Here is a 27,996-nt window from a genome sequence, read left to right as displayed (position 1 = left end):
GAATGTTGAAATATTGTGCAATACACATTTGTATGTTTTTGTTTGTATTTGTCCTAAAGATCAGCCAATTTTATCAGCCAACTTAGCCCTAGCCAAGACTAGACTAGAAGACTGGAAAGGGCTGGTTCCAAACAGAAGAAAGACTAATGGGTGGGAGAGGTTTCAGCCCACGTCTATGTGACTCTATCTGCAACTCTGAGCAAAAATAACCCAAATGAGGCTGGGCCTCTAAATCAATGGCCAATTTCTTGACCCAGGGAGATGCAGGAAGTTGACAGAAGTTCAGCCTAGAACAGTGGTCTGCAAGAATGAGCAAAACATATGCCTGCAGAATATGGTATCAATGAATTATTATTTTTATTAAATTACATTTTTATAAAAATGAACAAATATTCTGTTCAGATGAAAAAAATTTAAAAAGGAATCCAAAGCCTTGCCATAACAAGGTAACACACTGCTTTATGGACAGCTTTAGCACAACTAGAAAACAACTGCAAGTTAGGTATAGTCACCTCAACTGGTAGTTGATAGTGCTTAGAGACAGCTATGTTATTAGCTTAGCCAGAACATGTTGTACCGTGACTTTCTTCTTAATGTCAGTAGAACACCGTAAATGATATCATGTGCAATGCTTTTATTTCACAGCAGTCGTGAGTCATGACTGACAAAAGCTGTGGGAGTATTTTTCATATGTTTCTAGTGGCAAAACCAGACTTGCTTAACATTGTGCTTCATGAACAGTTGATGGTTGTTACAGCCAGTCAAAAAGGCCAAAAGCGGCACCACAGCGGTATGGTACAAAAGCGCCATGGTTCCCACTTCTGGTTTATAGTAACGCTTCAATATACATAGCTGTGCTATGTATACTGAAGAACTATGCAGTTAGGGCTGTGACAATGACTGGCAAATGACATGTTGGATAAATCTAATAGATCAAAGACTACTTAAGAAAATATGAATTAATAATAAAAAGCCCTTTGCCCAGGATGAGGTTGATGATGGGAAGGTTATAAAACTACAGTATGGATCAGAGGGCTAGAGGAAGTGTAGCAGTCTGTCACAGAGAGGGGCTCTGTCCTCTCCAGAGATTGAGGACTACGGTCCCATAACAGCTGCCTGCTATCAATTCATCAGTCAAATCAATTCAGTCTGCACCAACAGCATGTTTGTCTGCTTTTGAGTGTGGTGCTGAACAATGAGAGCGGAGCTAAAAAACACTTCATGCCTCTTCATCAGCAAATGACATTAAGTGTGGTTTACAACACTCTAATAAATAATTCAACAGAGCAGATTATTGTGAGTAAACCAGGGAGGATCATGCTGAACAAATTATTTTTTATACTGGATGCACCTGTCTAGACATCCTCATGTGGCAGTCTTATGAGTTTGAAGCCAAAATATCCAAGTCCACTTAAGGGTGCCCCATATAAAAGAAGTGTAAAAAGTGTAAATCACCTGCATCTCATGCAGTGCATTCTAAAGTTTGATTTCCATTCATGATTGGAAAATCTACAGTCTTGTCATATTTACTAAGTGTTGTTGGCATGCTGCTGTTTGGGTAATATTTTAATGTAAAGTTTTAGTTACTAGGTAATGATATAACTGGGTACTTAAAGGTCATTCCAGCATAAAAGTAGCTTTTAATATATTATTTATCCTCTTATATAGCATTCTGTAGCACAGCATCAGCCTCATCTAGTTGAGATCATTTTTGATCATTTTTTTAGATCATTTTATATCATTTTATATTGCGTTCATGCATTGCACAAATACGTCATACAGCCATAGGGAATTCCTACAGCTCTCAGGAAAGCCTAACTGGTGGTCTAGTCACTGATCTATAGGCCAATAAATACATCCATAGTGCTAGCAGTGGTACAGTGTTTGCTCTAATCAGTCATTAGTGTCCAGCTAAAAGAGATGATATCACCCCTACCCCGCTTACACAAAGACATACTGCTAAATCTGCAGTAATATATTTGGCTTTCTGACTTTCCCTGCATTAGCCCAAATGAATTAGCCAGTTAACAGAAACAAAATTAATCAGTTATAAAATCAGAGCCTATGTGGCCAGCTGTTCACTGGGTGAAGGCAGTTGTGCTACTTTGATAGTTTGTGTAATTAATCCTTAGGTCCACATATTCAGCTGCTGGTTGTTTGCTCTCCTCAGTCACACTCATTCCTCTTGCAATGTTTTTCTGCCAGCAAGGCAAGGAGTGGGCATAAGGAATGAACCGAAAAATTAGGCGATGGTCTAATAATGTGCTCAGAGGCTTGCAGTTTCTTCTCCAGAGCTGGAACAGAAGCCAACAAACGGCGAGAAACTGCTGTGCTGAATAAAACATGAGCCATACTGTCGGCAGTATGTTACTGAATGGGTTTTGGGGCCAGCACATGTCTGTGCATCTAAGCCAAGGTGCTATTCGGCACCAGCTGCACCAGCCGGGTGCCAGTACCATTTTAGGCTCTTCAAACGCTACTGCTTTTCTGAGCGGAGGAACGCGCAGGCGTCTTTTTCCAAAGAAAAAAACTAGGCCAGGATTGCTGGACCCTGATCACCAATTCTGTTTCTCAGGCTCAAACTCATCATGTTCCAAGTGCAATTCTCCAGAGCAGTCCTGGGCTCAGCAGGGATTTTATTAAAAACTTCAAAAAAAACATGGCCCTGCCCTCTCTGAGGCCAGAACTATCAGGATGTTATGGTGTGTATGTGTGTGTTGGAGCTGGTCAGTGATATATTTGGCTGGATGATAACCGCCACTAAGAACTCCTTAGGGCAATGGGCGAAAAAGATTTATAAAAACTTTCTTAGGACTGACCTAAAATCAGTTTTGACTGCCAAAAACTGTATACATTTGCCTTTCTAAGGTGGTTTTCCTAGCCCAATATGCCCTCTAGTGGAGACTTCAAGAAGTATGTCAAAAAGACATCAAGAAAACTCACTCAGTGAGCAACACATACAACTCATTCTACCGTTCACACAGCAAAACAGGTATCATGAGACAGTTTGTGCTAATTGTGTAATTTTCCAGTGTGAGCATGCTGTACCATTTTGCAATGCAAATGTTGTGCATGAATGGCCAGCCTGTGCAGGCTGTAGCAGTCATGCTGACCCATCACTAATGCAATGCAGAGGTAGTCAGAATGTAAAAACAGATTTCAGATTGTGAGATGGAGGAGTACTGGAGTGACACCACTCCGCACTACTCAGATACTCTGCATAAGGGCTGCAAAATACAAATATTTTGATATTCAATACTTCCTGTGAATTAATCGACTTTTAATCACATTAAATGTGGCCTGTAATAATAAAGTGTCTGGCAATATTCTGACAATCTGAGGTCCCGCTTACCAGGAGGTAAATGACCATCATGAAAACAAAACATGTGGTCCTGTGTTTGCCCATAATTTTGAGTTACAGTAAGTTGCTTAAAAATATTAAATATTTTAACATGCTAGTCCACCAGACAAGCTGTGTATGAACATAACTACAGGACAAGCTGATGGCACTTCTTTGGCAATCACATGAAAACTGTTTAAAAAGGAGTTGTATTTGAAGATAATTAACTGTATGTAATACTGCGGGAGGATAAGCTGCCGTGTGTTCAATAGTATTTGAAGTAGCTGCTAAATACTTCTAGTTATAGAAAATGATAGAGTTTACAATATTGCAGTGACTAACGTTAGTGACGTAACATGATAAACTTTAGTGATGTTTGAAGGGTGACATTACCTCATTCTGACAACTTTTACTGTCAGTACGAACTGTGCGTCTTCAGGGAGTGGTACAATTTGTCAGAACACCGGCATGGACAGAAAGCTGCATATTACTGATTGGTCTGCTGCTTCAGACTCTACCAATGAATGCATTATGAAGTATGATTGCATAAGTTGTATGTAACTATCCTTGTTTTTAAGAGAATAATATCAGAGAATTATAAATGTATTGTTATATTACTGAATTGTTGCCTTCCTCAAGTTATGTCATTAAATCATTCTAGGCTAGACCTCACTTTTAAAATAATGCTGCCTAATGGTTTCAGTCCTACTCCTATACAAGCATCTTTCATTGCTAAAACATCAGCGTCTTTTGAAAGCAGAAAGCAGTTTTCATCAAGAACTCCTTGTTGAAAAGTTGGTATTGTGTTGGGCTTAAAGTGAGATGAGTTCACCTCAAACGAATAGAATAAGCTCTCCCGAGTGGCGCAACCGTCTGAGCATTGGCCCTATCATCAGGAGATTGCGGGTTTGAGACGACTAAATAATAATAGATATTTGGGGTAAAAATAAAAAAAATAAAAAAAACAAAAAACGAATAGAATAGAATAGAAAAATCTAATTTACCCAATTTGCTCCTAACTACAAAAACAGCAGCTCAAATAAAACATGTTTGGTGTCTGAGTTTGCTTCGTTAGTTTTGCAGTGCTTGTGTTTGAATGTGTACTCACCGGTCCTGATAATGTGATACACAAATGAGCTGTTGGCCACAGGTCCGGGAGACCCTCCGGTGACAGTGCGCAAACTGATATTGTAAAGTCGGCCAGGATAAAGGCCTCCTAGGACGCAGCGCGTAGGATTCAGGTGAGACAACTGCAGCGCATCCAGCGGCAACCACTTTACTTCAAAGCCATCATAGTTGCCGTTGGTTGGGGCATGCCACATCACCTCCACAGTGCCACCAGGGCCCACATCTTTGATAGACAGTGATGTTGGGGGCTCAGGAACTGGACAGAAACAGAAAGAGCTCATCAAATGCAAACTGCTAGTGTAAAAACAAGGAATTTTGGGAAGGGTCTAAATTATGTGGCAAGGAGTTTTCCCTGTCACTGTTTCCCTCAGCTTGATCACCAGGGGTTCAGAATTTCTGGAAAGTTGCTTTGAGACAATGTCTGTTGTATGAAGCACAACAAAAATAAAATGGAATGAATTGAGTTGCTGTACAACTGTCTCAGTAGAGGTGCTCATTAGAAAAAGAAGACAGTGACACATAGGAATTGACATTGGTCAGTTAAGTTGTGAAGTATGAAATTCTGAGATACATTTAACATTTTGCTTTTATTCATTTAGTACATGCTGTCATCCAGAGCAAGGAAATATTTATTATGTAGCTTTTAAAAAACAGAAGTGCATCTGAAATAATCTGAAGGCAGTCAGATCCCAAGTCTAATAAACTTGAGATTCATGACCCTGTGTCATCCTTGTGATACAGGCATGCATTTGTATTGTAGCGTTCTAATTTGAAATAAAGGGTACATTTGTGTCAAAGACACTAAATGACAAAGATCTGTCCAATGCTATCCTGCATCCTAATGGTTACACATATACTACCTTTCAAAGTCTGAAATCACATGGTGTAATCTTTTAGATTATTAAATTTTTGCACTGCTTCCTACAAATTATTTGAAATCTATCTATAAGTTGTAGGGTACTTGCATCATATTGGTCTTATATCATTAGAAACAGTGATTCCAAACTTTTTATGGTTCTGTTTCCGATTTGTGTGTACTGTGGGCTTGGTGATACTGACCTGTGCGGCCTACTTGAGTGATAGTGTTGGTCAGATTTCCACTGCGGGTTACCACCACAGCGGTGTATAGGTGGCCCGGCAGAAGGCCCTTGAAAAATACTTCAGTGTGCTCCGGCCCCAGCCTCTGGTCCGGCTGTTCTGAGCCCTCTAAAGAAACCACATATTCACTCAGCCTCCCAAGAGCATGTGTCCACCTCAACAACAGGCTGTCTGTGTGACCCTCATTATCAACCTGCAAATCCCTAGCTGGGGCAGGGACTGGGTGAGAGAGAGAGAGAGAGAGAGAGAGAGAGAGAGAGAGAGAGAGAGAGAGAGAGTAGAAAAGTATTATTATGTACATTATGTCATAAGGTGTTGTTATAATTTACATCAACCTAATTCACTTAAAAGGCCCATATACAACAATTTTCTTGTATTTTATTTTTTCTCCTGAGGTCCACATATGATGTTTGTGTGAGTTTATGTACCAAAAACATAAAACTATTACCATTACCATTTTCAACCTCCCTATCCAATATATCTAAACAGGCTATTTTTGTTACTGTGCCGAAGAATGGTATATGTAAATGATCACTGCTCTAATTGTATACCCTACAGTGTGCCTAATTAAAAAAAATTAAAAAAAAAAAAAATCTTTAAAACTCCTTATAATTTCAACATGAGGGCTGGCACAGCTAAACTGCTGCTCAACAGGGAGACATGTAAATGCACTGGTTTTGGTGACATCACAAAAACAGTGATTTTAAAACAGACTGTATTTGTAGCTTAGTTCCCATATATAGACTATTTGAACTGGGGTGTGCTTGAGACAGTTTAAATCTTTAACCATGTTCATGTAATACAAAAAAAGAAAAAAAATCTAATACTATTAAAAATTTAATACTATTCTAGATCTCAAATTAAACAACCCAGCAACATGTGCTACTCTGAAAAAAAAACCTCAGAAAAGTGAGAATGACTACTGTTCTAAACAGTAGTACCCACCTTTATACTAAGCCATGTTCTAATACATATATTACTAACTCTTGCTCGCTGACCATTAGATTAAACAAGTCACTATTACAGAGTAATACTGATGACTTCTCAGTGGCCTGACTGTTTTCCATCTCAGTAGCAAAGTGGCAAAATAGTGTTCAATATACAAGGTCTTGTTTCCTGCAGGCCATAAATCAAACCTGAATAGCGAGTGCACTCTAAACTTTCAAATAATTATCAAAGGCACTATATAATGGTCATTTATATGATGGTCATTACAAGTAAATGCTAAAAAGAAAGTAAACACATGCAGGGTAATGACTCATGCTGTTAATTTGCATTTAGATAGCATGCACTGAGCTATGAAATTGAAAATGTGTAATTTCCTTCAACAGGGAAAATATGGGAGAGAGGAACAGTAACAGTAACTGGTTGGGAGTGATGAAGGCTTATGTAGCTGTCAAATGAAGCTGAATGAAGTGCACTGTATCAGATGTTCTCAAATACTTAAGACACATTATATTTTCTATCTTTATAGGTGTTTTTCACTGAATTACAGTATAAACACTATGCAGTTTATTAGAAATGCCCATCTTGTCACCTCATTCACTGGCCACCTTATCCTGTTCTTCTGCCTTACAGGCCCACGATATAGGTGTAAAATTATAGACTGTTCTCTGTTCTCATTTGTTAAGTTGCCCTCTATTCCATTTAACACTGGTCAGTTTCAGACCAAAAGACTGCTGTTGACCAGAAATTATTTAGTAATTCTCAACACAGCAGTGACAATGACATGGCATGACAGCAGATGCTGATGTACATTATTTAACTGAATGAAGGTGGGGGCTTTAAAGCAATTAATGTGTTGTATATTACTGTTAGCTCTACACCTAAACTTAACCCAAGCGGTGAACTTATTAACTGAAAAGTAAAAAAAGCCTATTATGGAGGACATTTGATGGGGGAAAAAGCCTAAATTTCAAACACTCAGTATGCCAACTAGTGATCTGGTATTCCAATATTTTTGAAGTTACAGTACAGATTTTAAAGCCCCAGGGAACCTAAATCTGTTTCCTTTCTATGCAGGTAAACCTGGCTCTTGTGATTAAATAATATATATGTAGTTACACAATGTACATGTCCTCCTGAATAATCCAGTGTCCACTTAAAGATCTTTGTATTTTGCCAAAATTCTCCCCTCTCAATGTAAACTGGGCAGTCATAACCTTGGACAGTGCTTATGTAATCAGTGTCCTCACCAATCACAAGGCTGAAGTGGGTTGTCCCGCCCACACATCCTCAACAAAACTGTGTTCCCCAGTGGTCTCTTTCTCTCTGTTCAAGACAGAAAAACTTACCGCAAGAAAGCTAATGACAAACAAAACCTAACCTAGCAAGCATAACTGAGCCAGCAAGACCATCCATTCATCCGTTTGTTGGTTCAACAGGCCACGTTAGCATTCCCTGCATGACCATCCAGTAGTAAAGTGAACAATGTTTTTACAATGTTTGATAAAATGTATAATGTTTTTATAATGTAATAATGTTTTATGTGAGTGGACACAATGGGAATAATCTACCACAGAACCTGCGCATGTAAAGCCTGCTACACTAATTTTTCCCCACTTTGTTTGCACTGTACTTTAGTTCTGCTTTGCTAGCCTAGCAGGCTGGGAGTTTTAGAAAGCTGTCAATTACACACGCTCATCAGAATATTAAAACCTCACACACACAGTTCTCAGACAGGCCAGATAAGCGATTTTTAAGTTTCAATCAAACTTTCTCAGTCACAGTTTGCAGGATGTTTAATATAACACTCAGTTTTAGTATGATACAAACATTTATAATATTTTACACTGTGTTACCTGGGACCTTACCTTTTTTTCTTTACTGTTCTAAAGACAGTGATATGACAAGTCTTTTGACAGTGAAGCTGCATTGGGAGGTCTGATAACAGAGACAAGGCATCTCACCCGTGTGTGCCCATAGAGTAGAGTCACTGCTCTTGCATCCTTTGCTCTTGCTGACCACCACTAGCTTGTAGGGGGTCCCAGGCAGCAGTTGAGAGAAGCTGCAGCTTTGCTTGTCTGCTCCCACACTCTTATGGTCCTGGAGCACGTTCTCCTGGTTGTACAGGTAGAGGTCATAGTGGTCCACCCACCCTTCAGAAGCATTCCAGCGGAAAGCCAGCTCTTCTGTGCTGTTGGAAAGCAAGCGCAGGCCTTTCACCGCAGCTGGACCTGAGGGGACCAAAGATGAGCACTAGTTCTCATAAACATCTAGCAATTGCAAGGTAACAGCAACAAGATGAGAGCCAGAAGAGAGCTGGAGAATGGGCAGGCAAAGGACTGCAGTAAAAAAAAATGATGATACATATTTCCTTATCTGTACTTGTAAACACATATTCCACATTCTACTGTGAACACAAAGCTGAAAGACATACAAGTGGGTGCACATTTCAGAGACATGTACATTTTTGCAATTAAATCAGAAGCCTACAAGCAATCCAGTTAGACATTTGAAAGATGCATGGTTACTGAATTACTTCCTTCGTGTATTCTTAAACGAAAAGTTGTGTCTTACGTGTCTGACCACGTGTTGTGACCTCCTCGCTGTAAGTAGAGTTGCTGAAGGTTTTGAGGTGGATGTAGTAGAACTTTCCTGGGGTCAGGTCTTTGAACAGGTGACGCGTGACCCCCGCAGGAAGAGTGATGTTATACACCACAGCCCTGTCCTCGTTCTGTAGCTGCAGATCGTATCCATCATACACATTCTCTGCTGCCTCCCAGGTAGCTGTCAGGCTGTGGGTGGTGGGCTCAATATCTGCCCGAAGGGCATTTACCGTGGAAGGAACTGCAAGACACAGAAGGGATAAACACTCCTGGTAACATTCAGCTGGAGGAAAGTTACAATGATGGGGCCCGTAACCCTACCAACACTTAATAGAGCACTTTCCTTAAACCTCTTAAAGAGTACACCCTAAGACCTTTTTTCATTAACAGCTGAAGTGCATTGCTCTGTAAGAATAAAATATGCCAGGCTTACTTAAAATGTGAACACATCTTTCCAAACTGTAACAGTATGCAAACCAGTCAACCAACGTTACCGCCCCCCCTGATGATGCCCACCACCCCTGCCACGCCCCTAAATATGAGAATCATTCCAGACTAGAGAGAGGGACAAAATCTGTGCTTTCATGGATCGTTTTCTATACATATCGTCTCAACGCATTTAGCTTGTTATTCACTGTTCTAGTTAGTCATTATTGTTAGTTCTGAGTCATTGTGTTTGTAGATATTGTAGTTTTTAGCCTTTTAGTCTTAGCTAGGTTATGTTAGATAACATTAGTCAGTTAGCCACCTATATTTAGCCTTTCAAGTTTAGTCTTCCAAGTTTAGTTTTTCAAATTGTTCAGCATTTTTGAATTTAGCTTTTTTGGGGTTGAGAGCAGTAAGTCCAGTGTGTGCTTACTAGAGATGTAAAAGCAGTATTGGATTGCACATATTTCTCACTGGTTCTGCTCCAGTCAATCAGTGCATGATCAGTCTGCATCCCAGTAATGTTACCAAGATCGTCAGGATGCATGTTTGCGCACACTCTGATGAGGGGAGCTTCGCCAGCTTTATGGGGGGGAAACTGTGTTAGCTATCTGCCTGAACGACATCTTTGCCTGAAGCCTGATGGTGTCCCTTCATCTGCAGAGCACCTCGCTAACATTTCTGGCTAAGCTAAGGTTTACCCTAAGTTAAGCACATTGTCAAATGTCAGTGTTTAAAACCGAAGGACGCGGTCTGATGACAGTATAATGCCATATGTGGATGATGCCATTTGATAGTTTTTTCTCTCTAATAAAGAGTTGGCGCAATTTTTCACTGCATTTTTCAGATGCCAGTGAAGATAAGTTAGCCCGATAGCTAACTTAGCTAGCTAAAAATATAACGTTAGCTAGCTAAGTTAGCTAGCTAGTTAGCTAGCTAGCTAACATAGCAAATAACTTAAAGTTACTATCGCAGTAAGTTTACAGAAAGTGAGTGCCAAGTTATCATATTTTAGGGATAGGCATTTCAAGTAATTTTGTGGTCGAGTACTCAAATGATACTGTCTGAAAACGAAGATGAAAACGAACTAGCATTAGCTAACGTTAGCAGTAACCTACATTTGCACCAAACCATGCTGGCCATAACAACAACGAGTCTTTCAGTGCAAGATATAGTTGCTGGACTGGAAAACATTTAGCTATGAGGTTCATGGCACCCACACTTATCCAAGAGTTGTGCTCTGCATAGGTCTGCGTTATATGTTTAGCTAGCTAGCTAGCTACCTTAGCTGATATGGCAAAACACAGGAAAAATTGAGTCAACTTGAAACGTTTGTCATTTTTATCAGATGGAAACAAACTATTATAGATGGCATCATCCACATATGTCAGTTCTTTATCGCATTTCGCGGCCAAACTTGCACGCCTCTCTCTCTCTGACGATAGGGAACCTAGCTCATGAACGCTTCAGTCCTCATGGACTTAACTCAAATGGTAATGGAAATAACTCATGGTTTTAACTCAAATATTTAGGTGAGACGTATTAGGATTTTTTTTTTTTTTTAGATTTTGCCAAATTTGCGAATTTTGAGTCAGCTAGGTGGTTACGTGATATTTACTCATGCCTATCCCTATGATTTTTAATCATAAAAAGGAAAAACAATAATATAGTAATAGTATAATAACATTTTCTTTTTTAGACAAAAAACTATAGAGACGTCACAAGTCAGGCTGATTCAACTAGTCTGCATGATGTCTTTGTCCAGGCACATGTGAAATACCATCCAGAAAGCCTAAAGGTAGGTACAGAGATTCAGAGCTCACTTGTGTCTGATTGTGCATTGTGTAGATCCTAATATCCGCATTATTCGTATTTCTATAATGAAATGTGCGGCTACTCAGGCAATGGTACATAACAATAGTGTGTCATGTGAGGTCGGTTCTCTTGAAGCCATTCATGAAAACTTTTAGTACCTTGAACTTCCTGAGGAGACCTAGGGCTTGACATTGACCCTGATGACTTTGTATACAAGTATAATCTACTTTATCGGACACTGTTCATATAATTGTTAAACCACTGAGATAAAGAACTTTTTGAATTAATTTTCAGTGATTAGAGCTTTTCATACTATACATTTTATTCCATTTAGATTCAGTTTGTCAAATGAATGATTAAGTTATAAAATATAACAGCTGCAGGCTATGTTGACACCCTCATGGATCTGCTGTTTGACCATGTGGCAAAAGGACTTCATACCTATGAGGAGCTCTTAACCCAGGTGCTTGTTCCTAAAAACCTTTGTACCTAAGCAGCGGAAGAAATCCTGGTAAACTTCATCATTATAACGAAACTCGTCCCTGCACAGGAGGGTATGACCACATGCACGTGACCTAAATACCCCCAGCACTGCCCCATGAAGTTGCGTATGCAAGATGTCTGTTTCAACTGTAAAGAACCCAATTAAACTTAGTTTGAAATAGAAATGTTAAGATTAGCACATTTAATGATAATTCAACGTAAGATTAGGTAACCTGCCGGAGCGATTAAGTGAGGATTCTTGCAAGTCTCCATACGGCTGCTGAGTAGTGCCATGAACAGCTTGCAGAACGTAAGGATTTAGGACCACTGCAGCAAACCCTGGATGACCGGTGAGGCAGTGTACAACTCCAAACTGTCACATCTGTGAACAACCTGTTCGGTGTGTTCCGTTTTAAACTTCTCAGGTAAACTAGCAGCTAAAAAGCTAGATTGTGATGCTGGTAGTGCTATAGGATGGGTAACGGAAGCTAACTAGCTAACTTGGGCTACAAAGGTTGGATTAGCTTGTTTTCCTTGGCCACCTAAGTTACCTACAGCAAATGTTTATAAAAGTTTAGTGCTTTGTACAGTGCTCACAAGGAGTGCCATAGCTTGATATCAAAATAACTGAAACTTAAATAATGTTTAAATAAATCTACTTTATTTGTTTGAAATTCAGTACATCGAAGAAATCAGGACTTATGTTTTACTGAATGTTTATCTTGCTGAACTGATAATTAGAAGCTAGCTATCATGTTTTAGGTAATGTTCTACCGTTCTGATGCATCTGTCACTCGCTGCTAATCATTTTCTGATGCTAATTCTTCAGCAGCTTGAGACAGTGGCTACTATTGGTAAGGCTAAAGACTCCCTGCCTGATCAGGAACACCTTCCCCCGTCGAAGATGAGGATGGTGGTGAAGAAAAATCGTCAACCTCGTAAGACCTCTTAGTCAAACGTGCTATTTGATTTTGTCACTCTCCATATTTTCTGGTAGCTAACGTTAGCTAGCTCATAGCTTCATAGCAGTTACTGAATAAATCTTTAGATTAATCATTGAATAATAACCCTATGAAAGAAGAGCTAATACTCAAATGCTTCTAAACAATAGAAAAGAAAATGTTCATGCAAGTAGCAGCTCAAAAATCAAGTGATAACATTAAAACATGCCCTCAGTTATAAAGTGAGAGAAATGAAATTGAGTACCCAATAAAATAATATTAAGTTCATGCTTTTGTGGCAAAAAAAAGGCCTCTCCAAAATATTCTGTATTTTTTTAAGCTGACCTTAAGTTGCTTCTTCAGGTCTGTTTAGGCTTGGAACTTGACCCCTCAAAGTGCAGATCTATTAAACCGTTTTTAATTGTATTGTTCTTTATTCAGCTACCACTACAAAGGCATAATGTCAAATAGAGGTAGTATAACTATTATTTTTTACTTTTTGTCTAGTCATTCAAAATAGACAAAGTGTGAATAATGATTGTAAAAGAAAAAAAAAACAATGAGTGTGTTCCAGACAATAATAAAAAGTATTTGGTTAGTAGGTTGCTACTAAGAGCATAGCAGGAGATTCTTCACGGTAAGGTATACAGCAGAAGTTTTGTTGTTCATTGGACTCATTAATGCTCTGCCTGTCCATCTAATGCACATTATACACTAAGATTATCCACAATTATCAAGATCTTTGTTCTCATGGAGGCCATGCAGTGTTTTTCTATCGTTGTGTAGGAAAACAAATTTTCTATTTCAAGCTGAATGCTAGCTATTTACCTGTGTATGAGTGTTAAAGCAGTTAGTAGCAAGTATATGAGACAACCTTACTGATGAGCATACTGGTCTGTTTTTGTAGCCCTGTTTTCACAATTACTTGCTCCTACATATCAGCAAAAACAACAATCTGTGCTTGGTCAGTTTGCATGTCAGTTGAAAGGAGCTTTCCTATTTAAGAAGGCAGGTTCTTGGCCATGTTGAGCATTGAAACTGTGCCTACCTGTCTGGTTTGCAAGATCAAGTGAATTTGAGTATAGTTTTCCAGGCTAACAGAGTACTTTGGGCTTTTTGGTTAACAAAAAATGCTTACATGTTTACAAAATACACTACTGTTTTTTTTTCTGCTGCAGCAATTAGATTCTAAAATCAAGCAATCCCTATGTAGTCAACTGACCACTATGGCAACTAAAAGATATATTAGAAGACTACCAGAATAGTTGAGCCTAAGTGTAAGGTATGTAACTATGAGAGTGAGGACGTCTAGAAGTCTAAGAGTTTAAGGGTTAATGTGGCAATAAGAGTGTCAGGCTATGGCAAGCGTTTTGGCTAACCACACTCATTCGGTGCTATACCTCACCTGTTCGCCCACTGGCTGTGCTGTTGTTGGTCAGCTCTCCACTCACTGCTCGTACAGTGACAGTGTACAGCTGACCAGGGATAAGATTTTCAAAATCCAGCTTATTTTCCTGCTTAGGGATGCGACGGGCATCCTTGACATCTGTGTTGCTGGACAAATACACTTCATAGAAGTCCACATCTCCGGCTCCGGGGATCCAGGTGGCCCTCAGACTGCCCCTAAGATTTCCAGGAATGAGCTGGAGCTTCTCAACCTGGCTGGGTACTGTAGGGGATGATAGACAAAACTACACTTCTCAGTGCCATATTCAACACAACTTTTGCAAATTGTGCTTTGTCACTGTTCCCAATATTTCATCAGTTGATAACTTCATTGTGAAATTTACTGAAAATAAATCACGCATTTTACATTTTTTTAGTCTGAAAGTCTTCCACTCTCATCTGACTGTCAAAGTGCATGAAAAAGATGAGCTATAATTTGTACACCTATACAGCCGACCTGTAGGGTAGGTGGACCTCATTAAATCACCAGTTAATGAAAGTACAGGGTAAAACATAAGGTGAGTATATAACTACAGATCATTGACTAAATTGAAGGATTTTTCTTACCAGTCTGGCCCTCTAAGAACTGGGGCCGTACGTATGATCCGCTGAAGGTGGACACCACTATCTTGTAGAGGTAGCCTGGTTTGAGTGGGGAGAAGAGATGCTGTCGTGCAGAGCTGTTGAGCTTTTCTGCCGAAAAAACTGCAGTGTCGTTGCAGAGGATCTGGACCTCATATTGATCCACGTCACCTGCTGCCGCCTCCCAACTCACGCGCAAGTCCGTGGTGCCACTCTGGGCCAGGGCCAGTGCACGCACTGCAGCAGGGACTAAATGATAAAAACGCTGACATTAGAATCCATGATTGGTGGAAATTACACAATATTTTAATTCTTGGTATATGACTGTATCATGGTGTAAGAAAATGTACTGGCAGAAAAACAGTATATAAAGTCAAAGGACAATTCATGCAATCTTTTACTAGAAAATTCTGTTAATAGCAGCTATGTATTTTTCTGAGTGGTGTTTCTTAATGCTTATCCTGGGGATTGTCACGCAATTTGTTTTACTACCCCCCGCCTCAACACAACTGGCTCATGAAATGCTTAACATTCCACTAATGAAACTGCAGTCTAAAAATCTAAAGAGAATGACTCTTTATGTGCAGGTGTTCATGCATAAGGGCATGGCATGCATCCATTAATAGCTGTTCATTACTGTTTGAGTGTTGATACCAATAACTATGCACACTATCTGTCCAAAAGTTTGTAGACATCTGCTCATCCAATGTTTCTTCTGATCAAATCAAGGGTGTTAATAAGGAATTTGTCCCCTCTTTGCTCCAGTAACAGCCTTCAACATGTTGGAACATTGCTGTGGGGATTTGATTGTTTTCAGCCATGAGCGCATTAATGAGGTCAGGTACTGACACTGGATGATTAGTTCTGGATCACAAATTCATCTGGAGCTCCATTACTACAGAGGGTGCAGTTCCAGTTCTTTCTCCTTAGCTCAGTACTAGGGGGCTTTTTATCCCCCATATTCGAAGCATGTTATTGAGCATGGTGACATGATGGCTCACATGCTACTGCTCCAAAGCCCCACGTTCTATTGACAATGCTTTTCTAAAGAGATTAAACAAGCTGTGTGTGTGTATTTAAACACCTGTATTAGCAATGGGTGACCATAAAGTAGCTGAATTCACCAGTTAGAAGGTCTGTCTGGATACTTTTAGACATACAGTGAACACTAAAACAAAAAACAATAAAAGGACATATTTATAACCATGTACTGGTTGTAATAGTTCTGGGCTAGATAGAATAACTAATAGAGACAAGATAGGATACTGTTGTAGACATGGGTATGGTGTCTAAATGTCCTGAGAGTCAAGCACAATAGAAAAAAAAACAACCAAAGTCTGTTCACTCCGCAGCCATCTTTGCCACTCCACCAGGCAGTTATTTACAACCATACAAGAACAGACTCCTAATCTTTTTGAATGGGGAGAGACCAAATTACTTGAAACTGAAGGTCAAATTACCATTTAAAAACATGTTTGAAATCACCGGTAAAATCTGACAAAAACCTCATAAATTGTTTGTAGTATTTGGTTCCATGACTCATGTGACAAAAATGTGATTTTTTCGGGTTGGTCTCGCTATAGCGTTTGTGCAGATCTTCACAACTGGGGGTGGGGTGGGGGGCGTGGGCTTTCCCCACTAGCGCCGCAATTCTCCACTTGTGTTGTAACCAGCAAGCTGATTGGCTCCTTTCTTGAATGGTGGGACTTAATCTGCAAACAAATGCTATGCTAAGCGTTATGAGCGTTCCCATTCATATTTTAACCAGTGACCAGTCTCCTCATTTATAACGTCTCTGGTCCAACTCTTCCAGCCAACGCTTTACAATCGGAATCTCAAATTGCTTCCTACTCCCTATCTAATGTACTATGTATATGTCATAAAATAAGAGCTTTTACACCGAAATAGTGCATGATATGTCAAACAGAAAGCCATTAGATGCACTACTCCGTATCTAACACTATTTGTGCGCAGAAGCCATAGTTTCCTGACCTATGCAGGAGCCATAGTATTTGAGTGTTTCTTAAAATGTTATGCATTACCTTCTATGTCTTTCATGTTACAAAAAGCAGGGGTCCTGCAGGTGTGCAGTTAGACCCTTCTCTGCATGCTCCGTAGTATCGAACATAGGTATCAATATCCTGATCGCCGATACCGATACTGCATTTTAAGTGCCAGTATCTGTGCCGATACTGACATGATACTGATATTATGTAACCTTAGTTAGCTAGCTTAATAACTTTTGCCATTGTAAAAGTCAACACCATAGCTACATGTCTAAATTAAAACTGTAAGTAATGTTACTATGTAGTTGTCACTTTATTACCAACATATTTCAGTTCACCATAAAGGAGCCAAACTAGCTGAGTAAGGTGTTTAATGATAAAAGTAACAGTTCTTTCTTCTAATCATGTTTGACTGACGATCCCTCTGTAGCAGTCTGAAGCTGTGGGGTGATGATGCAACACACGCTTGGAAATATTACAGTGGTGGAAACCAGACAAAAAATTTGAATTGAACAGAATAATTCTACTCCTGCAGTCCACATGCACTGCCAAGTTGATAACTGTTCTTGAGCTGAACCAGGTGTATTAGAGCAAAGAATGCACGAAATGCATGTTTAGTGCAGACAGACTGCACGACTGGAATAGGGAAACCCTGCTGTACTATATAAGGTTTCATGGACATGAAATACATCGATATGCATAAACATGATTTTAGTTGCTCTTCTTGTCATTTTTTATTTTTATTTTTGACTGTCAAAGTGGTGCATCCCAACATTTCAATTACACTCTAGGGTTCATGGGAAACTTGACATGTTGTTCATATTTGAGACCACAGGGTGGCAGTAGTCCATTTCATTTATCAGGATTTGACCATACAGAGCATGTAAGAAACCTGTAGCTCCATCTTGTTGATGCTGTACAAACTGTAGCCAGTCTGTTAATGCACAGTTTGTGTTAGGTCTACATTAATAGCCAGTTTCTGACCACAGAGCCACTCTTGGCTGGGTATTTTTGGGTGATGGTCTCTCAACCTAGCAGTGCATGAGAACAGATGGGCTACAGTCTGTCACTGTATTCCAACTTAGTAGACCTATTAGGTAGATGGACCTCAAAGCCATCAATAAGTACAACTAAAGCAATTAACCAAAATGGAGACAGAGCGACAGCTAGACAGAGCAAATGAAACAAAAAGAAAATGTGAACAGTCAAATTATTTGTTAATAAGTAACACATCATCTACAGAGAACATGCCTCTGTACATTTTAAGGCACAATTATTGTTTAGACCTATTTGCTGGCTTTAACATATTATAACAAATAAAATGTGGCATTGCACAATTTAGTTTTTATGTTTTGTTTTTCCAATATGTTCTCAGCAAAACACATTTATGTATATTTTACATTTTGTTTTTCCAGTGTGTAATCAGCAAATAAATAGAAATGCCATATTTAAGTTTGTTCCCTGTAGAGGATATTTTATTTTTACGTAAAAAAAAAAATCAAGAAAATGTGTTCAATTTTTGCATATGACTGTATCATGATAAAAGAGGCTGACACTCACACGTTCGTCCATCAGTGGATACCTTGGCCTCAGATTGACCACTCCAGGTACTGACAGTCACTGTGTAGAGACGACCGGGCACCAGATCACTGAAGACACACTCGTTTCGGCTCCTGTCCACCGTCTGGTTCTGGAGGAGGGTGTTGTTGTGTAGGATTGCCACATTGTAATGATCATAATCCCCAGTTGCATGGGTCCAGGACACTTTCAGAACGTTTTCTTGGGCTAAGTGGATGGCGGTGGGATTAAGCACTGCAGATGGCTCTGGGTGGGGGGAAGGTACTTGCATTACTTTATCATTTGTTAATTCTGTGTCACCCATGTGTGTGTATGTTTTGACTACTACAAAATCTTTTACAAAATTTTTAGACATGTATAAAATGATTTTGTTATGATGCCAGTATTTTACAACATCATAGGTTTAAATTACTATTTGATAACATGTTTTAGATGGGTTCAAAATAATGAACAGTGCTGTAGATGATTCCAATAATATTTGTGAAAGCTGTAGAGGGAAAATTATGTTGTAAAATGAAATGCTAAAATACGCAGAATGCCTTGTATTTCAAAAGTGGTGATTAAAGCTTGAGAAATTATTCTAAATAGATGGTTACAGTATATTATTTATCTGTTAATAACTTTTTGTTATATCCCACGAAAAAGACACAAATGAAACTGAACATTCAACAATACCTTGTAGTTTGTAACAGTAGCATATGTATATCTGGTTTAAAACTGTATAATAATTTTCAGTGTACATTGCATCAGATCTTACTGAATGTACAACAATTGTTGGTGTAACTTACGGGTTCTTGCCTGCACCACAGTGACATTTTTGTAACTCCCACTTTCGGCGCTGATGGAGATGGCGTAGAGTCCACCAGGCACCAGGCTGCTGAACTCAGAGCTAAAGTTGGTCATGGTGAGCTTGTGCACAATGCGCTCACGGTATTTCAGGATGACCTGGTAACTGTCCACATCTCCTGCCGCAGCTTTCCATGAGACATTAAGGAAGTCTGGGCGTCCATTATTGCTGACCCTTACCTCAGCAACAGCCGCAGGCACTGAAACACAAGTGTAAAAGACATTTTGACAAAATAAACACATAAAACCGAACAAGGCCTGCATACATTGGCCTGAGTATGGTCAGTGCTAGGTTAGCTGCTAGGTTGAGACCACGTATGTGAAAACCCCAGAAACACTGCTGTGCCCAATACACTCATATCAGCACCACACATATACTGCCATACCACTGCTGTGTCTAGAATGATCCACCACCTAAATAATATCTGGTGAACAGCAGTCCTGTCGCCAGAACTTGACCAATGATGTATGATGTAGAGGGGGATAATAAAGCAACAACAGATGGGCTACATTCTGTAATTGTACACTTGTATAGTAGACCTATAGGGTAGATGGACCTCATAAATTGGACAGTGGATTGTCAGTGTACAGTCGTATGCCAAATTGTGTGGACCCCTGGTCAAATTATGTTTTGTTGACTTTGAGTAAAAATAACATTCACTACAAAAACACACATCTGCACATTTTAGATTTTGTGGGTTTCCTTCACCCATGTGTTAAACCTGCCAATAAGTAGAAATTATGCACTAAAATTTGCAGAAAAGTGCCATATTTAAGTTTGTTTTCTGTAGAGGATGTGTTAAAATTTGTATATTACAATGACTGTATATTACATATTTAACTGTTCATTCACTTTTAGTTTTTTATCTGAGTTTTCAGAGAATCTGCTGTCATCGCTGATATAGTAAAGTCAACTCTATTTCCTCAGCTGTTGCCTTCAGTGGAAAGTTGTTGAAAGTGTTTTGTGTCTCCATTGTTTGGGCTGCATTTCTTGACTTCATTAGCACTGGAAGTCTATAGCTGAAAATAGCTGCTCTGTTTCATGGGAAAATGGTTGGGTCTGCTCAGGAAGACTTTGATAACGTCCTTGCTTCTTCTTTTTTTCCTCTGCACAGAACTTCCTGAAATTCCACAGATTCCCTTTGTATTGGAGCACTGCATTGTTTTGCAGAGATTTTATCACATGATTAATTTCGTGGGACAATGGCTGAACATTATTTTGCTCGAGTTCGTACAAGGGCAGACACATAGCCTTTAAAAGTTTAGGTGTAAATTAAATAAGGTGAGTCTTCCATGTACAGAAACCAGCTTCTGAAAACTATCGCTTACTTTTTTACATATGTGCTACCTCTTCTATACTATAAAACTGATTGACAAATAACAAAGTCATTCATAGTGGTTTGATGTGAAGTGCTCCTTTCGAGAGAAACCTACTAAGTCAGAATTGATCACAGTGTTGGTGATAGGAACCAGACATGTGAAGAATTTAATGTCCCTTAAAGCTCCCTCACAGAAAGTTATTATATGAAATGGTTATGAATACACTCTTTCAGGCATCATGCCTGAAACATGTGCAATAGTTTTGAGATAAAGTTTTGGTCTGTTTGTTTTTAATTTATTCATGCAGAGGGATACATGTAGGTGTTGTAAGACAAAATAGCACCCGCTACCTTTTTCAGATTTATGAATGTTTTACCATTAAAAACATTACAAATAAAATCTCAGAAGACATATGTAGGTTCACTGGTTGTTTTGGATAACAAAAAAAAACATTTGTGTTGTAGACATCATGACCTGTGGTTCCTATCACCGCTACTGTAGAGAAATCTTTATTCTTTAAAGAACCATTTCATATCAGACCACTCTAAATAATTTTGTTGACATTAAATTATGCAGTTTTTTAAAAAGAGAAATGTGATATTTTCCTTTAACTTACTATTAGACGTTCTAGTAGTAGTCTAGTAGATACATTTATGTTTGACAGTAAAAAACAATTGTGTTTCACAATAAAAGAACAAGCTCTCGAAATGTCTGAGCATGGTCCAGCAAGTTTGGATAATCACCATTTTAAGACATTTGTAATGAACATTAGACTTCATGCTTGCCTTCTGTAATGTCTACTTGATAAGAAATTAGATGAAGTTATACACTCAATTTACCTACAAGTGAATTTACTGAGATTGTCTCTTCATTGTGCTTGTTACAGTGCTACGGACTAAAAGAACACAGCAAATCTCTATGTGACTATGTAATAAGAGCACATCATAAAGTCACTGCTGAAGCATATTTTCTGCAATTAAGGAAAATTTTAGTTTTAATGAAAAATATTGTTATCTTATGTGTACAGTTGTTCAAAGCTGTGTTTGAAGTTTTGGTAATGTTATGGTTGTTTTTGTAGTGACAGAATGGAACATATAATCATTTATTTTAATACAACAAACATAACTAAGGCATAAGGTCAATGAAAGCAAAATGATTTTAGCTTAAAGTCCAAGTCTGTTAAAAGTGTGAAAGGTGTTTTCAACTCTGACTTTTCAAGAAATTCCATTACATCACAGTGCCCTGGAGAAATGTCTCTCATGCCTTTTCTTAGGAGATACTAAGCTTTTTCTGGGATGTCTGTCTGGAGTTGTCTTTAACTTTGTTCAGTTGAATGTAATGCTAATATGCTGAGAGTGCTATAGCTACCTGTCCGGCATTCCACCTCGGCCTGCTTGGAGACTTGTTCGTCACTGACAGTGGTTACTAGCAGCCTGTAGAGGGCTCCTGCTGTAAGAGAGGGCAGGTGGACAGACGTGGTGTTGGCTGGAATGCTCATGTTGTGGACAGCCTCTTTGTTGTGCAGGAGTAAAACTTGATAAGAGTCCAAATCTCCTGAAGGCCTGTCCCAGCTGGCATTGAGAGAGTCTACAGTTCCCATGTTGCTTAGCTTCAGGGATGTCACTGCCTGTGGCACTGAGAAAAGAAGAAGGCAGTTATGAGTACTGAAATCACTGTTCCTACAGTTCTTAAAGCTTTTGGGGATTTGGAGACCACCTCTTGTGGAAATACGTAATTGCACACAAAGTGTGAAAGAACATTTTTTAATGTTGGTTGTGCTTCAGCTTGATTGTGAGCACACTGAAAGAGTATTTAAAGAAACTTAGTAAAGGACGTGTCATCCGAGGATGTAAGTGAATTGTCTACTATTATCATCATATCTTCATCAGTATAATATTAATTTTGCATTTGAGAGGTAAACATTCATTTTTAATCTGCTCGTGTGGCATTAATACATAAAGACGTATGACGTGGTCCGAAAAACTTCTGAGAAATCAACTCAACGCCTCTCAATTTTTAAATTACTCATTTAAATAATTAGAAAAGCAGAAAAAAATAGAAATGCAAAAAAGCAATGAAGCTATAAACATTGTTTCAAATGAGTTTTTAATATTAGCTATTTTCTTTCCACCAAAAAAGTAACTTTATTTCACAGTAGCAATAAAATGCTACTTTCTGGTTTAGAGGTCCTGCAGTTTTTGCATTATGCATTTTTTTCTTCAATAACACTGATGGAATATATTTCAATGGAAATGTGTATAATTTATAAAACTGGAACTGGATGTTTGTCTTTGTAGGTGAGTGAGCAATTCAACATTTCTAAATGTGTTTTTATTGTGGCAGTTCTTCATGCCTTTTTGTTATATTTTTTGTTGAAAAAAGCTGCAGTTGTGCTCTCTGTACAGCCATCTTTGTGGAGAAGAGTAAATTGTATTCAGAAAAGGGGGTTCTCACCCATCATTGCTCGCTAGCAGCTTAACATTTAACATTTAACACATAGACAGTCGACTGTGTCCTATTTAATCAGATAATAGTGTTAGGGGGAAAATCTTTTTACTTGATTATATTGATTCAATTTTCATTCTGCTGGTGAAATGGTCGCAAGGGTGCCTGCAGAAAGATCATAAAACAAACTATTTTGTAAGACAGAAAAACAGAGATTAGTTAGTTGTTCATATGGATGGCCTTACACGTCCTTCCTGTTACTGTGGCATAGCTGTTGAAGCTTCCACTGGTGGTTGTCACTACAATGCTGTATAGGCGTCCAGGCGTGAGCACGTTAAAGGTGCATTCTCTCATACCACGGTCTAATATGCGAGTCTGAGTGGAGCTGTTGCCATAGTAAAGCTTCACAGTGTAGCTACTCCAGGATGATGAAACAGGGCTGTGGTTCCACAGAGCACTGAGAGAAGTCTCATCTGCATGACGGATATGGAGCTGCGAAACAGGAGGTGTGGCTTGGTGGGGTTGGGGAAGGGGGGAGAGAGAGAAAACAAACTCATAAGAAGAATCGCTTGCAATTCATGGCTGCAAATTTGACCTAGAGTACTGAATTGCAATACAATACAAAGCCTGAGCATAATTTGAATAACACAATATACTCTCTTCTTTTAACAACACTCTGTAAGCATTTGGGAACTGAGGAGACACTGCTGTAGTTTTAAAAGTGAAATGTTTTCCCATTCTTGTTTGATATAGGATTTCAGCTGCTCCTTTGTTGTATTTTTCATTTCATAATGCGCCAAATGTTTTCAGTGGTGACAGGTGTGGAATGCAGGTAGGCCAGTTTAGCACCCAGACTCTTTTAATACAGAGCCATGCTGTTGTAATACATGCAGAATGTAGTTTGACATTGTCTTGCTGAAATAAGCAGGGCCTTCCCTGAAAAAGACGTCGTCTGGATGGCAGCATATGTTGTCAAAACATCTATATATCATTCAGCATTAATGGTACCTTCACAGATGTGCACGTCAACCATGCCATGTGCACTAATGCACCCCTATACTATTATGAATGCTGGCTTTTGAACTGTGCACTGATAACAAGCTGAGCAGTCTTTAGCCCGGAGGACGCAGTGTCCGTGATTTCCAAAAAGAATTTAAATTTTTGATTTGTTGGACCACAGGACACTTTTTTACTTCCCCTCAGTCCATTTTAAATCCGGCCCAGAGAAGGTGGCAGAGTTTCTGGATCATGTTTATGTACGGTTTCTTCTTTGCATTTTAGAGTTTTAACTTGCATTTGTGGATGAACTGTTTTCACAGAAAGTGGTTTTCATAAGTGTTTCTGAGCCCATGCAGTGATTTCCCCTACGGAATCATATTTGTTTTTAATGCAGTGCTGTCTGAGGGCCCAAAGATCATGGCCAGCAAATACTGTTTTTTGGTCTTGTCCCCTGCATACAGAGTCTTCTCCAGATTCTCTCTTTTAATGTTATTATATACCGTAGATGATGAAGAGCAAAAGCTCTTTGCTATTTTACATTGAGAAACTTTATTCTTGAACTGTTGCACTGTTTACTCATGCAGTCTTTCACAGAGTGGTGAACCCCTCCTCATCTTTACTTCTGAAAGACTCTGAGATACTCTGTTTATACCCAGTCATGTTACTGACCTGTTGCCAATAAACCACCACATGCTTTTTTAGCGTTACACAACTTTACCAGCCTATTTTTACCCCCATCCCAACTTTTTTGGAACGTGTCTTTGCACTATTTTCAATATAACATAGGGTTTAAATGATCTGCACATCATTGCATTTTGTTTTTATTTATATTTTGCACAGCATCCCAACTTTTTTGTAAATGGGGTTGTAGAAGAAAAAGTTCTAGTTAAATAACTTCTTTTTCATTATAATTATGGTTCATTACAGTTATGATTTTAAGGTTCAGCCTCATAGAGCAGATTTATAAATGGCTAGAAAAAAAAACCCACTCAACAGTAATGCTGTGCTGGGTACCTGTTCCTTGACAGTAGACGGTACTGGTCTGGCCACCGCTCTCCACAATCACTGCTGCTTTGTACGCTCTGCCAGGCTGCAGAGAGAAGCTGAATTCCTTCTCTGATTTGCCCACAGTTTCATTGACCAGTATTTCGCTGCCATTGAAGAGTAAAATGCGGTACTGCTCCCACTGTCCATCAGGGGGCATCCAGCTAATCTTCCACAAGCCATTCGCTGCAAGATTCTCCACCTTTACCTGGGAAACCTTGCTTGGAGCTGCCATTGACAGGAAGGAAGATACAGTAACAAAGATACAGATACAGAGGGGTCACTGTGAAACTGATGCTTCAGAACTGATACTTGGACATAAAATACATGTTAAATTCACAAACATTTACTGTAGTCCAAACTGTATTAAACAGTATTTGCTAAGGCACATTATAAGACACATGTAAACATTAAAGTCTAAACTTTATATATTTCAGCCGTGATCAAATTCCCTGGTTTAGAATTTCTATTCACTTGCAACTACTACTTAAAGCAAATATTTATGTGCACTTATGTGCAGTTTTGGATTTATCCAAATTGGGTTCCTTCTAATGAATATAAATAAGTAAAGTATATTTTTCTGTTTTTAAATAAGTTTTATGTAAAATATTTGCTTAATGTTTATGATGGCCATAAATCTTTTTTTTGAGTGTAATCTTTGTCCAGATAACCCACGGGAGTTTTCAAGTACATCCGTGTGTGTGTATGTGTATAGGTTTCACTGATGTTTTTTCAAAAAGCAGCAGGTTCTTATCTTGCATTTCAGAGTAATGAATTTCTCCATTATAGAACCAGTTCAGTGAAGTATCAAAGCAAACAAAAGGAACAAAAGTAGATCTACATTGCACTGATCAAAACAGTAGCCTGAATTATGTCTACATTTCTGTCCATTTTTATAGCAGTCATACAGTCTATTTAGTCTACTTAGGATTACAACTCAACAAGCAAGTGTGTGAAACTATAGGCACACAATTAACACAATGTTAAATGGTGAGGTGTAAATTAGGTATATTAGCCTTGTTGTGCCAGCATGAAACTGGAGTGAATCTTCCCAGAAGAAAAAAATTCTTTCATAAGTTTGTCTCAGAGAAATAAAGCAGATCTCAATATTATATTAATGAAGGATTACTAATTTCTGAATTGTCTCTCCTAAACCCCCCTTAGGAGAAAAGAAGAGATCAGCATTTCACTATAAGACGTTCTGGTGATGAAGGAGAAAAGCATGAGTTCTCCTTCTGCACTGACAGATGACAATGAGATCTTACACTTTTCTTATGGAGACTGGGGTGAGACAAGTCAGACACTAAAGAGTTAAGCGACATGTGTAACATTTTGATCAAAGTGAGAAAATCTGAGGGTTATTTCTCAGGTGCCAAATTTCAGAAACAGCTTAGGTCTCACTCTGATCTCAAATCAAGAGGTCAAGAGGAGATCTCATTTAGAATATTTCTTTCCTTTGGTTTCAGACACCAAACATGTCTTTAACGATCAATGACTTCTGGGGTAAAGGGAAATTCGTGTAAATTTTATTTTCACCAAAATATAAGTTTAAAGTTTCAGTTGTACTCACTAGTGCTGCCCATCACATTGATGTATTTGGTTAGATTAGCGCTCCTGGTGTAGACAAAGATCTGGTAGGTGTGGCCAGGACTCAGGTGGTCAAACAGAGCTTCTGTGCTGTTTGGAGACAGAGTTTTCACCTGTGGTACTGACTCAGGAGCCAGAAGCTGGACCAGATAATTCTCCACATCACCAGGAGATTGATCCCAAGAGACTTTGAGGCTGGTCTGGCTCCCATTGCTGTCAACTCGTAGATTTGAGACTGGTTTGGGTACTGCAAAGCAAAGGAATAAATAGATTCAGTCAGTTGGATTTAATAGTAGGGATTTGTTTTAGAGCAGTTGTTTCCAACTCTGACCAGGGTGCAAATTACAGTGGGCGGGGGGTTGGAGAGGGCCTGCCTGCCCTAATTAAAACCTCCAAAAGAAGTAAAGAACAAAGGTTGGGGATTAGAGGTTCTTAAAATTTCTTATTACTAATTACTTGTTAATTTGAATATTAAATACTAAAATATGTTCCCTCGGTGACGTCAGATACATTATACAACTTCAAACAATCCTATTTCAAGCTTTAGTCCCTTATTTTATGTTTCATTGTAAAGAGAAAACTTAAACGGGTAGGTACAATTTTTTTCTGATTAAACATGAAAGTTTAGTCAGCTTATGTTTAGTTAGCATTTGGTTAGCTTATGTAGCTAAGACTACTTTAGTAGTGTTGCTTGAATATATGAAACTGGCTATGCACTAATGTTATCTTGGTGTCTAGATAGTCACTGTATTGTAGATAAGCTTCTGAGACCCTTTGGCATCAGTTTCCATATCTTTTATTGCCTCTACTCTTAAAAATACAACAAGTTATGTATTCCATATTTGTGATCAAACAGCTACCCTATCTGTCCAAAAGTGTCCAGACACCATGCTAAAGATGTGCACTGATAGTTGAGTACTCATTTAACAATTCAAGGTTACCAGTACTTGTATACCGAAATCACTATGCGGTTATTATTAACGTTACATCAGGGAAGATGAAGATATTCAGTCCAACAATTCAGCGAAAATGTAGTTCGCTCATATTCACGAGTAAGTATGTATGTTGTAGCGTTTCAGCATGAACTGCCGGTGTTCTGACGAATTGTGCTACCTTGTTGAAATGTCCTAGCGTACTGCATATTTTTAGGTAGTGCTCTACATAAAACTGTAGGTACAATATTTTGATGGCTTAAATTACCCTATGAAACTACATGAAACCCATCTTAACTTGCATTCCTTTTTCTGAACACGCTACAATATTATACTCTGCTGTTCCAAAACAGGAGTGCCTTAACATGAGCATGCTGCCATGGACATGACTGAGAGGGCAGAGATAACTATGATAACCACTGTAGCTGATGT

The 27,996-nt window shown here is 38.8% G+C and overlaps 1 protein-coding gene across 1 annotated transcript in view; it reads right to left on the bottom strand.

Moving 5' to 3' along the window:
- The window catches only part of ptprb (protein tyrosine phosphatase receptor type b), a 69,575-nt gene that overhangs the window by 25,711 nt on the left and 15,868 nt on the right, over positions 1 to 27,996 (bottom strand). The window contains exons 4-15 of the mRNA XM_036577044.1: positions 26,616 to 26,879; positions 25,016 to 25,273; positions 23,248 to 23,514; positions 21,926 to 22,192; positions 19,180 to 19,437; positions 18,374 to 18,637; positions 14,793 to 15,056; positions 14,185 to 14,448; positions 9,086 to 9,355; positions 8,476 to 8,742; positions 5,528 to 5,785; positions 4,449 to 4,724 (exon numbers count right to left, since the gene is read on the bottom strand). Of these exons, the coding sequence (XP_036432937.1) occupies positions 4,449 to 4,724; positions 5,528 to 5,785; positions 8,476 to 8,742; positions 9,086 to 9,355; positions 14,185 to 14,448; positions 14,793 to 15,056; positions 18,374 to 18,637; positions 19,180 to 19,437; positions 21,926 to 22,192; positions 23,248 to 23,514; positions 25,016 to 25,273; positions 26,616 to 26,879 (3,177 nt within the window). The remainder of the gene's footprint in view (positions 1 to 4,448; positions 4,725 to 5,527; positions 5,786 to 8,475; positions 8,743 to 9,085; positions 9,356 to 14,184; positions 14,449 to 14,792; positions 15,057 to 18,373; positions 18,638 to 19,179; positions 19,438 to 21,925; positions 22,193 to 23,247; positions 23,515 to 25,015; positions 25,274 to 26,615; positions 26,880 to 27,996) is intronic.

The sequence above is a fragment of the Colossoma macropomum genome, unplaced genomic scaffold (genome assembly GCF_904425465.1).
Source record: "Colossoma macropomum unplaced genomic scaffold, Colossoma_macropomum, whole genome shotgun sequence".
Lineage (NCBI taxonomy): Eukaryota > Metazoa > Chordata > Actinopteri > Characiformes > Serrasalmidae > Colossoma > Colossoma macropomum.
Note: the sequence above shows the minus strand (reverse complement) of the source record. Positions and strands in the feature narration are given on the sequence as shown.